Source organism: Dermacentor silvarum, chromosome 11, assembly GCF_013339745.2.
Source record: "Dermacentor silvarum isolate Dsil-2018 chromosome 11, BIME_Dsil_1.4, whole genome shotgun sequence".
NCBI lineage: Eukaryota > Metazoa > Arthropoda > Arachnida > Ixodida > Ixodidae > Dermacentor > Dermacentor silvarum.
The window spans coordinates 3,809,514-3,826,015 of NC_051164.1; the positions used below are offsets into that span (position 1 = coordinate 3,809,514).

The window sequence follows — 16,502 nt, forward strand, 5'->3', positions numbered from 1 at the left end:
AGGCGACGGTAATCGACGCAGAAACGTAGGGTTCCATCCTTTTTCTTCACTAACACCACGGGGGACGCCCACGGACTCTTGGACGGCTGGATGATGTCGTCGCGTAGCATTTCGTCGACTTGGTGCCTTATGGCTTCACGTTCGCGCGCCGAAACTCGGTACGGGCTCTGACGGAGTGGGCGGACATTTTCGTCGGTGATGATGCGGTGCTTGGCGACAGGGGTTTGTCGAACTTTTGACGACGACGAGAAGCAGTCCTTGTATTGCAGGAGCAGAGCTTTTAGTTGTTCTTTCTTATGCCTGGGAAGGTTCTGATTGACGTCGAAAGTTGGCTCAGGTATTATAGTCGTCGTTGCAGGTGCACTGGAATCCATGAAGGCGAAAGCACTGCTGGCTTGTACTATTTCGTCGATGTAGGCGACCGTGGTGCCTTTGTTAATGTGCTTGTATTCAGGGCTGAAGTTCGTGAGCATCACCCTTACTTTCCCTGCACGTAGCTCAGCTATGCCTCCAGCGACGCAAATTTCACGGTCGAGCAGTAGGTGATGATCGCCCTCGATGATGCCCTCCATGTCTGCAGGCACTTCGGTACCGACGGAAATCATTACGCTGGAGCGAGGCGGAACGGTGACTTGTTCTTCAAACACATTCAAGGCATGGTAACTTATGCTTGTATCTGGTGGTAGCGCGTTCTGCGTTGAAAGCGTTATCGACTTGGATCTTAAGTCGATGAACGCACCGTATTGGTTTAGAAAGTCCATGCCTAGGATGACATCCCTGGAGCAGTGCTGCAGGATTACGAAGCTCGCCGGGTAAGTGCGGTTGTTTACCGTGACTCGGGCTGTGCAGATTCCAGCCGGCGTTATTAGGTGGCCTCTCGCTGTCCGGATATCGGGTCCTTGCCAGGCCGTCTTCACCTTCTTTAACTTGGCGGCGAACGCGCCACTGAAGACAGTGTTGACGAGAGCGGTGACGTTATGACCATCGATGAGCACGTCTAAGTCGGTACACCGTCGTCTAGCATTATGGTTAAGTCATGGCGTCGGATCACGGCTGCGTCGGCTTGCTCCGTTGCTGCTACGTCGCGTCAGGCCGGTCTTCTTGCGGCGGCGAAGTGCTGTCAAGGCTGTTGCTAGGCGGCGTGCTGATATCTCGTCGTGATGATTCGCGAATCGTCGTCGTCGTCGGCGGAGGATCTTCGGCATTGCGTCGTACAGCAACCGCACCTCCATCGGTTGCTGCCTCTAGTTTCCCGGGTAAGGGCTGGGAGTTGCTGCCTTTAGTTTCCCGGGTAAGGGCTGGGAGATCGGCCCCGGGTGGGACCGGTACACTGACGGCGATGCGGCGAGATGTAGCGGCCTGGTGACGGCAAGCGTGAGGGTCGTCGGGGTTGCCACAGGGCTCCGGCGAGGTAGTCGGCAATGTCGCGCGGTCGTTCACCCCGCACTGGACGCGGCACGTTGACGGCGATCCCTCGTAGGCCCATCTCGCGGTATGGGCATCGGCGGTAGACATGGCCAGCTTCCCCGCAGTGATAGCAGAGTGGGCGGTGGTCGGGGGCGCGTCAAATGTCCGTCTTCCTCTGGTAGCTGCGCTGGGCGACGGGCGGGCGTGCTGGCGGTGGCGGTGGTGGACGTCGGAACTGCGGCGTTACGGGGCCCTGGTGCGAGCGCGGAGGGGGGGCCTTGACGACGGGCGACGGCGGCGTAGGTCAGCGCTTCTGGCTCGGGTTGCGGCGATTCGGGAAGTCCTAGCGATTGCTGGATTTCCTCCCGCACGATATCGGCGATGGAAGCAACTTGAGGCTGCGACGACGGTAGCAACTTCTGCAGCTCTTCGCGTACTATCGCCCTGATGGTGTCTCGTAGGCCGTCGGAGAGTCCTTGGACTTCGGCGTACTGTGGCGTCGAACGGCGATTGTATTGCCGGTTGCGCATGTCCAGTGCTTTCTCGATCGTCGTAGCCTCCGAGAGAAAGTCTTGGACTGTCGTTGGTGGATTCTGCACCAGTCCGGCGAATAGCTCCTGCTTAACTCCCCGCATGAGCAAGCGAACTTTCTTGTCTTCTGGCATAGTGGGGTCGGCTTGCCGGAATAATCGAGTCATTTCTTCAGTGTACATACCGATGCTCTCATTCGGGAGCTGTACACGGTCTTCCAACAAGGCTGCAGCTCTTTCTTTACGGACGACGCTCGTGAAGGTGTCCAGGAATGCGGCTCGGAAGAGGTCCCAGGTTGGTAGTGCACGCTCCCTATTCTCGAACCAGGTTCTGGCGCCGTCTTCAAGCGAGAAGTAAACATGGCGCAGCTTGTCGTCGTCGCTCCATTTGTTGAATGTCGCGGTCCTCTCATACGTCTCCAGCCAGGTTTCAGGGTCTTCAGCCGATGATCCACGAAAGGTCGGTGGCTCCCGAGGTTGTTGCAGCAGGATGGGGGATGCTGGTGCTGCCATTCTGGTTGTTGACTTGGCCTTGATTGCAGTGGTCTTTTCGGGAAGAAGTCCGTACTCCGGCAGAAGTCCTTGCTGCTGTAAGGAAGAAGAAGTACGCCGTGCAGAGCTCCGCAGCCGGATTGCCAGCGCTACTGAAGTGGGGCTCGGGCTCGACGCTGTTCCTGGTGCGCCTGGCTAAGCCTACGCAGTTGTGTCTTCCTGTCGGCGTCCTTCGTGTCGTCCACAGCTGTGCCAGACTTCTTTGTGATATTTGGTGGAGGTTTGCTGGGTCTTCTGTCATCCTGGAATTGCGCAGCCGGATTCTCCCTGCTACCATGACCTCCGCAAGCGCCACGGGCTTACCACCAGCTGCTCCCCAGTCCTCCGTATGCCCCGGCACACTCCGTCAGCGGGACCCTCCCTTCTTTAGCGGCAGTGATGACCACGACGTTGATGACTGGCTGTCATCATACGAACGCGTGAGTCGCAACAACAAATGGGATGACATCACGAAATTGACCAGCGTCCCATTTTACCTCACCGGAATTGCCCACTTGTGGTTTCGAAACCACGAAAGCGAAGTCTCAAGCTGGACCGTGTTCAAGACGAAGTTCAGCGAGGTCTTCGGCCGTCCTGCTGTTCAAAAGCTTCGTGCCGAACAGCGTCTGCAGTCGCGCGCTCAGCAGCCTGGTGAGACCTTTACCAGCTACATTGAAGATGTCATCGATCTCTGCAAACGCGTCGATGCATCCATGCCTGAGGGCAATAAAATCAAACAAATACTGAAGGGCATCGACGAGGACGCGTTTCAGATGCTCATTTCAAAGAGCCCCTCTACTGTTGCCCAAGTCATTGAACTATGCCAAAGCTATGACGAGCTACGCCGTCAACGCCTCCTCACCCGCCGCCCTAATCCCCATCAGGAATCGTTGTCCGGCTTGACCTCCCCTTTTCCAGATTCCACCCTCCTCTCGCAGATCGAGGCATTCGTCCGGGAAGAAGTTGCTCGCCCGCTCTCCCTTATCTCCAACAACCCGCCGGAGTCAAGTTCGTCCATTAGTCCGACCCTACGACACGTTATAGAAGAACAAGTGTCCGAAGTTCTTCCTCTGGAGCGGGCGCCTCAACTCACCACCCCGTTGACTTACGCCGATGCCGTCGCACGACCACGCCCACCGACGTTCCGGGCTCCGCCTCCGATGCCTAGCCCTGCTTTTACCTCCACGCCCTCACGACCTCCGGTGCATCGAGTAAATCCTTGGCGCACAGCGGACAATCGGCCCATCTGCTATTCGTGTGGTATTGCCGGACACGTTACACGCCTGTGCCGCCGCCGTCCACTTCATCCACGTGACGACCCACGCACAGTAGCGTACGACCATCCATTGTCTTACGCTCCAGACCGCGATTTACCCCTTCCCCGCCCAAGCCATCGCCCAGTTTCTGACCGCCGTTCTCCTTCTCCTCGTCGTCGCTCGCTCTCCCCGATGCGTCGACGTCCCTCTACCGCTGACACGGAAAACTAAGTGGCGCAGTTCCCGAGGCAAGAACTGCGTCATCGTCGCAACGCTCAAGCCCTCTTCTTTCGCCGCCCAACGTTATTGATGTCGCTGTTGAAGGTGTCTCTGTGCTTGCCCTCATTGACACAGGTGCCGCCATATCTGTGATTGCCGAAAAACTATGCCGCTCAATACGAAAAGTCACGACGCCTTTCTTCGGTCCATTACTCCGCACGGCCACAGCACAGCACGTCCAGCCAGTGGCTGCGTGCACCGCCAGACTTGAAATTCAAGGAGTGCTCTACTTCGTCGAGTTCGTCGTTCTTCCCCACTGTTCCCACGATATTATTTTAGGTTGGGATTTTCTCTCCCGTCACCAAGCTGTTATTGATTGCTCCTGTGCAGAAGTCGCCTTCTCTTCGCTTGGAAATGCCATATCTGACGACGTTTCGCTTTCCCGCACCAAGTTGTCCCTCACTGACGACCTCCAGATACCTCCACACGCATCCGTTCTGGCACCTGTGTCCTGTTCCGTTGCCTGCGACTCTACCGTACTCTTCACACCTTCCACTGCTTTCGTTCGTCGCCACATCTCACCACTGCCAACCGCGCTGCTTGGCCTTCAAGCAGGCGCGACTCACCTTCCTGTATACAACCACTTCCCATTCCCGATTACGTTGCTTCGCGGTGAATCTCTCGGCACTGTGGAGCCTTACGACACCATTACCACGTTGGAACTTTTTGGATCGTCCGAGGTCAACACCCTCTCCGGTAGTCCTGCACCTGCCACATCGCCTGAAGACGTTTTCAGCCACGTCATCGACAGCGCCTTAAACTCCAAGCAACGCCATGACCTTCTCCGTCTCCTCGAGAAATTTCGCCCTGCTTTTGACAGCCATAGCACTTCTTTGGGTCGAACGACGACTGTATGTCACCGGATTGACACTGGTGCTCACTCACCGCTACGGCAGCGACCATACCGCGTATCGTCGACAGAACGACGCGTCATTGATGAGCAAGTAGGTGAAATGCTGCAGCGTGGTGTCATTGAACCGTCCGACAGTCCATGGGCATCGCCAGTTGTTTTGGTTAAAAAGAAGGATGGCTCGATCCGCTTTTGCGTGGATTACCGTCGCCTAAACAAAATAACTCGAAAGGATGTTTATCCATTGCCGCGGATCGATGACGCCTTAGACTGCTTACAAGGCGCAGAGTTCTTTTCCTCCCTCGATCTACGCTCTGGTTATTGGCAAGTGCCTATGGCTGCAGACGATAAGCCTAAAACTGCTTTCATCACACCAGATGGCTTATACGAATTTCGTGTGATGCCATTCGGCCTTTGCAACGCGCCCGCCACTTTTGAGCGGATGATGGATACTATTCTTCGAGGCCTCAAATGGAACACGTGCTTGTGTTATTTGGATGATGTAGTAGTGTTTGCACCAGATTTTCCTACTCACCTTCATCGCTTGGAGCAGGTTTTACGCTGTCTCAGTGACGTTGGCCTCCAACTCAACCTGAAAAAATGTTACTTTGGGGCACGAAAGCTGACAATTCTCGGACATGTCGTATCGAAGGATGGCGTTCTCCCCGATGCCACAAAGCTCCGTGCTGTTAAAGAATTCCCAAGGCCGACGACTCTAAAAGACTTGCGTAGTTTCATTGGCCTCTGCTCGTACTTCCGCCGCTTCATTCGAAATTTCGCTTCGATTATGGCACCGCTGACAGAGCTTCTTCGGGGAGACCCCAATCTTTCCGCATGGTCACCGCCTTGCGACGAGGCCTTCGCGACGCTACGGCGCCTGCTTACAACACCACCGATACTGCGTCATTTCGATCCCACTGCTCCCACGGAAATCCATACGGATGCTAGCGGCGTTGGTCTTGGCGCTGTGCTCGCCCAGCGAAAGCCCGGCTACCAGGAATATGTTGTTGCTTACGCGAGCCGCACTCTCACCAAAGCTGAGGCGAATTATTCAGTCACTGAAAAAGAATGCCTAGCGATCATCTGGGCCATTACAAAGTTTCGCCCATACCTGTACGGCCGGTCCTTCGATGTCGTTACCGATCACCACGCACTTTGCTGGTTGTCGTCCCTCAAGGATCCCTGCGGCCGCCTTGCCCGGTGGGCACTGAGGCTCCAAGAGTACGACATCCGTGTTGTCTACCGTTCCGGCAAGAAGCACGCCGATGCCGATGCTCTTTCGCGCTCGCCTGTCCACGCCGAAATTGGCAGTGTCTCCGTTCTAGATGACCCAGTTCCCCCATTCGCTTCTGTTGACATGGCTTTGGAGCAGCGCAAGGACTCCTGGATTTCATCTTTGATAGATTACATCTCCGATTCACCTGCACGCCCACCATCCCGAGCGCACCGACGACAAGCTTCGCACTTCGCCATCCGCGACGGAATCGTCTATCGCCGTAACTACAGTTCCGACGGCCGCAAATGGCTGCTTGTCATACCCCGGCAGCTCCGCACTGATGTATGCGCCGCTTTCCACGCCGACCCTCAGTGTGCACACGCTGGTCTCTTCAAGACCTACACCAGACTACGTCATAGGTTTTATTGGCGCGGTATGTACACATTTGTGCAAAAGTACATTCGCTCTTGCACAGAATGTCAACGCCGCAAGCCTGATCCTTGCCGCTCTTCTGGACCAATGCAACCTTTACCGTGCCCTTCGCGACCCTTTGACCGCGTTGGAATAGACCTATACGGGCCTCTGCCATACACAGCTGCTGGCAATCGCTGGGTCATTGTAGCCATAGACCACCTCACGAGGTATGCAGAAACGGCCGCTCTACCAGCCGCGACAGCTCGTGACGTTGCCTCCTTCCTGCTTCAACGCTTCGTTCTCCGTCACGGCGCCCCCCGCGAACTCCTGAGCGACCGAGGTCGCGTCTTTCTCGCCGATGTCATTCAAGAACTTCTCACTGAATGCCGCATTATTCATCGCTGTACCACCGCATATCACCCGCAAACAAATGGATTGACAGAGCGGTTTAACCGAACTCTTGGCGACATGCTTTCGATGTATGTCACCTCCAACCACACAAACTGGGACCTCATCCTTCCCTATGTCACGTACGCCTACAATACGGCACCCCAGGCAACGACGGGCTTTTCTCCCTTCTTTCTTCTATACGGCCGAGAACCGTCATTTTCGATTGACACTATTCTTCCTTACCGTCCCGACTTGTCAGAGGGTACACCGGTTTCCGAAGCCGCCCGGTATGCAGAAGAATGTTGGCAACTAGCTCGCTCTCTAACAACGCAAGAACAAGCGCTACAGAAATTTCGTCATGACGACGGGCGCCCCCACAACCAGTTTTCGCCTGACGCTCTCGTTTGGTTGTGGGTGCCTCCTACTTCGACACCAGGTGTCTCCTCCAAGTTTGTATCCCGATACCATGGACCCTACCGGGTTCTACAGCAAACTTCTCCGGTGAACTACGTCATCGAACCTCTGACGCCCCCTACGGACCTGCGTCGCCGAAGCCGCGAAACTGTCCATGTCGATCGGCTCAAGCCGTATCACGAGCCCTTCGTCCTTACGACGCCTTAGGCCTCCTGTGCGGCTCCGTTTTCAGCGAGGGGGGAAGATGTAAGGAAGAAGAAGTACGCCGTGCAGAGCTCCGCAGCTGGATTGCCAGCGCTACTGAAGTGGGGCTCGGGCTCGACGCTGTTCCTGGTGCGCCTGGCTAAGCCTACGCAGTTGTGTCTTCCTGTCGGCGTCCTTCGTGTCGTCCACAGCTGTGCCAGACTTCTTTGTCATACTGCCTACGGCTAGCTAGCTCGCTGTTCCTTGGCGACGTTGGTCTCGTCCTCCGGTTTCGGGCTTGGTTCGCGGCTTTGCGGGGGCGTTCGGTGCATGAACGAACCAGCACCTCCACCAGATGTCACGTAGTAGTGACGCTCAAGAAAACAGCCGTAAAACTGTGTATAACGAAACTGATTCTTTATTGGGCGAACCTGTGCCCACAAAAGCAAGCTACACTCAAAGCACAACGATGGCGGCGAACACAGTCGGCGATCGTCGAAAATCTGATCAGCGGCGCGACGCGTCGGCTTTTATACCCGAGTCATCGAAGGTTCCAGATTAATCCCTGATGCCCGCGTGTCTTTCAGAAAGTTCTAGACAATTCGCGTCGGTCACACAATCCGATAACATAAGCGTCGCTGAAAACAGGCAACGAAAAGAAGCATCGATTAACGTTCTAGAAACTTCCGATACACGCGCGTCCTGCGCCGAGCGATAACGTTTAACATTTGTTAGCCGGTGGAAAGCAGCCATTGGCGAAAGATAAACATGTATACGTGTCAATATGATCGACAGAGCGCACTGGCTGGGTTCCTTTGAGCCACTAAAGACACGCCCAGTTATCGTCAAGTTTTCGTCTTTTAAAACCAAAGAAATAGTTCTTTCTCAGAAAGCTAAGCTGAAAACAGCTGGCATCTGTGTGGGCGAAGACTTCTGTAGATCAAGACGGTTGTCACTCAAAAAACTAATTGAATACGGAAAATCTAGCAGCCAACCCTTTTCACTACGCTTTAACAAACTTATCAACAAAAAGCGCTACATCTACTGCGCATCCACTGATAACGTTTGTGAAGTTGACTCCCCTCGTGAGCCACACCTACCTGGTAATTGCAACGTGGCTTTAAGCAATACTGGTAATTCGTCAGCGTGGCTATCTTCCCGCCACGCAAATGATGTGTCTCTTCTTTTTAGCAATGCACGCAGTGTGCTCAACAAGCGAGCGGCACTCTCAGCTCATATTGATTCATGTTCTGCTGACATTGTTATTCTATCCGAAACTTGGCTTTCTGCAAAAGTTCAAAGCAGTGAAATCTTTGACTGTGAAAAGAAATACGCTATTTATCGATATGACCACGATGTTCGTGTCAGTGGGGGTGTTTTGATCGCTGTTAATGAAGAGTTTCCTTCCTCAAGTGTTCCAGTCATATCAGCTTTAGAAGTGGTGTGTGTGCGTATTACCATTGACAATAGGGACTGTATTTTTTGCGCATGCTACAGACCCCCAACTGCACCCCGTTCTTTCAGTGATGAACTTCATGACGTCTTGAATACCATAGATATTGCGATACCCCACATTGCCTTTTTTTCTATTGGGAGATTTCAACTTTCCAAACATCACATGGATCAATGGTTCCGTCACTATCACAAAACATTCTTCGGAATGCGCACAGTTTCTTGGTGTTTGTTCCGATTTCAACCTCGGACAACTTGTTGATAAATCCACTCATACTACTGCAGTTTCCGCTAATATTCTTGACCTCATTTTTACTACTACTCCTGACTTGGTTTCCAAACTTACTTATATCCCTGGTTTAAGTGACCACTTGCTTATTCATTTCACTTTGCGTGCCCATGTTTCTACTAAAAAGAGCTATAAGGTTCGCGATTACAAACACGCAGATACTGCTTCTATCACGGCAGAAATGGAATCATTCACAGCTGCTTACATCCCCGGTTTCGACGAACGCTCAGTTGAGGATAACTGGCAACTTTTCAAAAATAAACTATTATCTTTAATTGACAGCTATGTACCTCAAAGAAGAATACCCTCAAACACTCGATCGCCATGGTTCAACAACTCTCTTAAATGCCTGCGCAACAAAAAGAAACGGCTATTCCGTCGGGCCAAGCAAACAAATCTCCCCGCGCATTGGTCAACGTATCGTCAAGTGGAAACTGAGTACATCCAAATGACTAGCAACGCTAAAGCTACCTTCTTGAATGTTACACTGCCCTCGTTTCTTCAAACGAGTCCACGCAAGTTTTGGAGTGCTGTTAATGGCACTAAAACAAACATTGTACATTTAACTTACTCTGATGGCTCCAGTATTCCACCTAATCAATGTTGCAGCACTTTGAATGAGGCGTTTATCTCTTTCCTCAGTACTAATATCATCACCATTCTACCGAGTGCACCGAGTTCGAACTTTCCTGTAATGGATCCCCTAATAATTGACTGGGTTGGTATTAACCGGCTAATCAATAATCTGCAGATTTCGTCTTCCAGTGGGCCGGATAGTATTAATTCAAAAATATTAAAATGCACTGAAGTGTTTTCATCTGTTATTCTTTCTAAAATCGTTGCTCAGTCATTGCAGTATTCTTCGCTCCCGCGTGACTGGAAGAAAGGTAAGGTGGTTCCAGTCCCAAAGTCAGGCAATGCGCATGTTCCCGAGAACTACCGTCCCATTTCATTGACAAGCATCCCATGCAAACTTTTGGAACACGTCATTTACTCTCACCTTATTGAATTTTTAGAGACCAATTCATTCTTTCATTCCTGTCAACATGGCTTCAGAAAAATGTACTCGTGCGAAACCCAATTAGCTTGCTTTACTAATGATCTTTTTGCTGCATCTGACAATAACTTTGATGTTGACTGCATTTTCTTGGACTATGCTAAGGCCTTTGATACCGTAACGCACGATCTACTAAACCTTAAACTCGACCAGCTTAACATTGATCCTTTAGTATTAGCTTGGATTAAAGACTTTCTTTCCAATCGAACCCAGCACGTAACTGCCAGAACGCTTCCTCTGTTCTTTTATCGGTTACATCAGGGGTCCCGCAGGGATCTGTCCTCAGGCCTCTGCTCTTTCTAATTTATATTAACGACCTCCCTGACTGCGTCAAATCATCTTCAATTAACCTATTTGCTGATGACTGCCTAATATACCATAAGAATGGTGACCCCGCCGATTCCACTAAACTACAAGAAGGCCTTAACAATTTATCCATGTGGTACAATGCATGGAACATGAAACTAAATGGAAATAAATGTAAATATATGCGCATATCACGCCGCACTAACAATACTGATACACGCATGTATTTTCTCAATAGCGCTCCTCTCTGTCAACTTAATTTTTATAAGTATCTCGGCCTTTATATCACTCACGATCTATCATGGCACAAGCATGTTGAATATATAACTTCTAACGCTAATCGCACGCTAGGCTATCTGCGCAGAAACTTCTATGCCGTTCCTGCATCTTTAAAATTGACGCTCTACAAAACACTTGTTCAATCAAAATTAGAATATGCCTCGGCCATCTGGGATCCCCCTCAAGTATCGCTAACCCTCTCCCTCGAAGCCATTCAGAACCGCGCGTCCCGCTTTATTCTATCTAATCACTCTCGTCATGCTAGCGTTACACTCATGAAGCAAACCCTTAACCTACCAGATCTTTCAGTACGTCGTGCATACAGTCGCCTCTGCCTTTTCCACAAGATTTACCACAACCCGGTATTAAAAGATAAACTTTTAACTCCTCCTTCTTACGTTTCATCCCGCAGCGATCACATTTATAAAGTTTTCGTGCCATCTTGTCGTACGAATGCGTACTATTACTCTTTTTTACCTCGCACCTGCAATGACTGGAACCACATTCCCGCATCGGTCGCCACTATTACAGACGCATCGAGGTTCAAGACTGCTGTTTTTCATGCCATCTAACAATTATTTTACTCATTGTTCTGCATTCTTTTTCTCTGTATGTACCACTCCTTTCTGTAGCGCCTACGGGCCTTGAAAGTATGTAAAATAAATAAATAAATAAATAAATAAATAGTTGCGTACGCTATACAGTTGAACCCCGCTGTTACGTTCCCGGGTGCTGCGTTTTCCCGGCTGTTACGTCGTTTTCGGCCGGTCCCGGCACAGCTCCCATAGAACCCAATGCATTGGTAACCCCGCTGTTACGTCGCAACTGTGGGACCGTTCCCGCATCATACGTTGCGAACTGCCACACCGCGCCGGCCCGAGCGGCCATTTTGACTTTTCATGTCGCTTGGCTTGGTTGCTTGACGATGGCATTGGCCGCCCAAAGTGCTGAGGGCGACATTTATTACGTATTTTCGGTTTCCGCCAGCAAAAGTATGGCCTTTGATATCCGCTTTTGCTATCTAAAGATGATGTCTATGACGCGTTGCGGCCCTAAAATTGGTTTTGGCTCATAGATGTTCCGTATAAAGTCCAAGGGCGATAACGCCGTCGCCGCGCGCCGTAGGCTTTCTTTCGCGCGCGAGACGCAGTCGTCGGCTCCCCTCGCACGCTTTCACTCTCACATACAGCATACGGCGCACGCTTTCACTCGCACATACAGCATACGTCGCCGCGCGCCGTATGCTGTATGTGCGAGTGAAAGCGTTGCGAGGGAAGCCGCGCGGCCGTATGCTGAATGTGCGAGTGAAAGCTTGCGAGGGGAGCCGACGACCGCGTCTCGCGCGCGAAATAAAAGCAGGGAGGAAGCGCGCCTCCTTCCGTTGCGCTCGAGGCACCAGCGAGGGAGCGAGGGGGGGGATAGCGAGCAGCGTTGTGCTCTGGCATCATACTGCACGGCGGCGCGCGGTCCCGCGGGCTGTATCGTGAAAGCGATCTGCGTGAAGGCAGATTCTACACAGTGTAGGCAAGGTCGATTCACATAGGTTGCGAAGCTACTATATACTACTATATACTACTATATATATACTATAAGCTACTATATACTACTATATACTATTGCGAAGCTTCGCTACTAGGTATATATACCTTGGCGAAAAGCGGTTCAGAACGAATTGTCACCGACATCAGCAAGGGTGGTTATGGGAGCAGCGATTGAAGCGCGACTATGTTTGGAGGGAACAAACACTGGAAAAGAAAAAAGCGTTTTATAAATAAAGAGAGGCACAGTTAGATTCATTCAACGAAAATAAAGTTCCTAATCAATTTTATATACGCATGGCGAGAAAAGAAGAGACAATTAATTCTGTTTTACTTGATCATTATCAATAAATACCTTATTTCAGCGCCCACCGTAAGAGCGCCCACCGATAGCGGCGGCCGTTGAAGCCTCTATCACTTGCAATGCAATGCAGCTCTTGAAGTGTGCTGAAAGGCGCGCTCGTAAAGTTCACCTGTTACAATACACCCCCCTCACATGTTGTGTTGTTTTGCTTGCCGACATTTGCCTAAATTTGGTGACGCGGGTAGTCTCATTGTTTCTTAACCTATTCAGTCAAAAGCAGTAAGTTGCGACTACCAGATAAATGTTTAATTTATTTGTTTTCGTGCGACAGCGCTGGCCGACAGACTTGGCGTCCGACGAAAGGACAAGCACTCTACGCCCAAAGCGTTCGTCGGCCTCCAAAGAAAGTATGTTCTGCGCAGGGATGCGATTTCGACACCCGTACGGCTGACATTTTCCTGCATCGCTTTCCGCGCTGACAGCTTGGAACGCCCATCAAGTCGTATGGCGGGGCACTTGAATATACAGCTGTAATGGCAGGCCTCCGAAAACAAATTTCGCACCTTTAAGAACAAAATGACGTCACTCCTGTTTTTAACGGATATGACGTCACATTATTTTTTCTTCCGCCGGAAGTGTTCCCTCCTCACACAGATGGCGCTAAGCTCCATGAACCGCCGATGAACTGCCATGTTTTGAACGTACGGGCTTCTATGGAAGCTTCGCTACTAGGTATATATACCTTGGTGTAGGTGCGTCGGCGGCTCGTGGCTTTGTGCGTGCTGCGTGTTCTCGGCGCTCAGTTTGGGTTGAAGCAATAGACAACAGCACGAAGGTCACTTCGCTCGCTTCTGCAGCGGCGCTTAACTGCGCGTGTCCGCGCTCATCGAGTGTGATGTGTTCATGTTTGCCTGTGGGCGCTGACACCATGTTTGTTAATTAGTTAATAACCGAATGTTTACAAGTTTATACAGACGATAAAACTACTATTCTTACTTTGTATAGCTCATCGCAATCGATACTTCGGCTGTCGGGCGAAACTACTTTTTGTCGCACGTAAGAATTAAAATAATATTGTGGGCAGTTCAACACTACGCCCATTTCTCAATTTTTCCTGTTTCCTCGCTCTTGCGTTTCCCGGCTCTTACGTTTTTTTTTTTTTACGGTCCCGTGAAAAACGTAACAGCGGGGTTCTACTGTACTATAACTGTCTAATAAGAGTGTTTCAGCAGAACGTCTACGTTCCGCTCCACTCGGACCCGGCTTATGCTAGCAATTTCCAGACAACCGCCTAGCAGGAATGCTGGAGCGCACTCATGCTGGCAGCAGAACGAAGAGTGGAGCGTGAGAATGCGTCTACTTGGGTTCGTCTAGCAGCCAAACTGATGTTGCGTTGCTCGCACCTTGGCAAGACGTGTATATCAAATGCCAAATGTACGTAGTTTCCTGCAGCGCCTCAGTCGAGCAAATAATGTTGCTCATTAAAGAAAGTATGTCACACAGACTTCCATCAGCTTGGCAGAGCAATCTAGGCTCGAAATTTACTCTCGAGTTACCACTCACGGCCTGCGCTCTGTCACAGCAAGGGCAGAAAATGTTGCTCTGGAGGTGTTCTAAATGCATGTGCCACTGGAATCCAGCAAGCATCAATTGTGCTCTTCATGTTTCTATTCTTTCACACTGCTGTCACAGGTGATGTTTGCAATTTTTGCCAAATATCCCACAGTTACAATTATATGCATTATTTTGACAGAGTGAGAACATCACACAAAGTTCAGCATTCGTATATTATACAGGAACTTCAGCATCTAACAACATTAAAAAAAAAAGAGCTTGCAGAAATCGTTTATAGCACCACGAAGTGATAGTTTCCGAACATATCTTTCAGTGCCAATCTTTAAAAAAACAGCTGTGACTCACTCTTGTTGGTGTCGATGTCCACAAATCACTGTAGTCCTCTTCTTCAAAAAGGGCACTATCGAGTGGTTTTTGAGTGGCTGAGGCTGCAAACAAGATGCATGCACTGTCCTATCATAGAATCATCGATTGCTTGTGTAGAAAGGCTTGTTGTTGGGCTAGTTATTGTTTCCTTAACGACATATTGTGGCATGAAGGCACAATTACAAAGAAGACACACAGAAACACGTCACAGGCACTACTAACAACTTTTGATTCTCACAAAAATTGTTAGTAGCGCCTGTGAGATGTGTCTGTGTCTCTTCTTCGAATTGTTCCTTCACGCTAGAATATGTCATTAAGCTGATTGCTTGGTGTGGAAGCAAACACTAAAACACAGGACACAAACAAACCGAGTGTATCTCCATGCCTGTCCTTTATAGCACTACATTTTCACAATACTGCTCAATGAAATAAAAGAACAGCACATTGCGATATGTACGGGATCACGACCACAACTGCTTTGTCGAACACGCTGAGAGTGCTGCAAACAATCTCTTTTCAATGCCCAGATAATATTGGAATCAGTGAACATGCATCAAGTGCAGTTAGAAGAAGGAAGAAATAAATACACTGTATGCTGCGGGCCTTGAAGGTCTAGGCTTTGGGCCTGCTGCAGTGCTTTGCATCAATCTCATTTTGTGTGCTTCTTATGCCCATGCTGACTGCATGTCTTGAAAAGCTCAAGCAAGGCTCTATTCGTATCTTGATGCTTCCAAAGTGGCACTTGCTGGCAAGTTGTACAGCTTGTGTTTACGTGCATTCCCTTCTGTCCACGGCTAGGTGACCACACCAGGTTGACAACGGGGCAGACTCACTATTTGGGGGCAAGCTGGCACTCTTGTCGTCCTCATTTCCAAAGACACCCTTGTCAACTGATGCCTTGGGGTCCATCACTCCCTCCATGCTGGTCGCCTGTCCTCCTTGAGTCAGACTTCCAAAATGTACACTTCTAACTTCATCTGAAGACACCAAACAATTTTTCACAGTTCAAAATCAGGCACTCCAATGTAGAGAACAAGTTACAAATGAGACATTTTTTGTCCTAAACAGTGTGTCTACCAAATCTGAGTTCTCAGATTCAGAGCTAATTTGGCAAAAAAAAAGGAAGGAAGGAACAGACAGGTCAAGTGCTTTACTCGCAACAGAATAGGTACCCGACATTTATGCACAAAGAAAAAGTTGTCGCAGTTTCACCTGAAAGGCGAAGCATCAATTGCGATAGCAAATTTGAAGAGAGCTATACGGAGTAATGATAGCAGCTTTATCAGCTGTATAAACTTGGACATGCAGCAGCACCGGCAACACGCAGAACTGTTGTCGACGCCGTCGGCGTTTTGCCCGCGTTCGCTCAAAATGCGTGCGGCGTTGGTGACTGTTGCCGGAGCCTCTGATATAAATGAGCACTGGGTGCTGCAGCTAAACGTCGCCTCTCATCCCTCCCCCCCACCTCCCCCACAGCCTGTCGCGCGTCGGAAGAAGGCACGTTTGCTCTACATATATGGTGATTGTAGAGGAGGAAAGAGACGCCTACTTCTGCAGCCCTTAACGCGCAGAACAGCGCAGACTGGCGCTGAGCCGTGCTCCCTCAAGGGCTGCAGAAGATAGCGCCAACCTTTCCCTTTCCCTCAAGAACCACTTATCATCAGCGCAGAACGCGCGTTTGTTCTCCGCCGTGCATTCACTCCCCGTGAAAGCACGCGTCCCTCGCTCCCTTTCACTCGCACATACAGCGTTCGGCCCGCGGCGACGATTTCATCTCCATTGACGTCATAGGGAACCTCACGGCGACGGCGACGGCGACGGCGACGGCGACGCCGACGGCAGAAATCTGCTTTTGAGTGTCCATAT

At 50.6% G+C, this 16,502-nt stretch overlaps 1 protein-coding gene across 4 annotated transcripts in view; it reads right to left on the reverse strand.

The window, feature by feature from the left end:
- LOC119432389 (WASH complex subunit 2) overlaps positions 1-16,502 on the reverse strand; it is a 545,737-nt gene that overhangs the window by 291,879 nt on the left and 237,356 nt on the right. For all 4 annotated transcript variants that reach the window (XM_049658605.1, XM_049658606.1, XM_037699556.2 and 1 more), the window contains 2 exons: positions 15,470-15,613; positions 14,616-14,698 (listed from right to left, as the gene is read on the reverse strand). In XM_049658605.1, the coding sequence (XP_049514562.1) occupies positions 14,616-14,698; positions 15,470-15,613 (227 nt within the window). The remainder of the gene's footprint in view (positions 1-14,615; positions 14,699-15,469; positions 15,614-16,502) is intronic.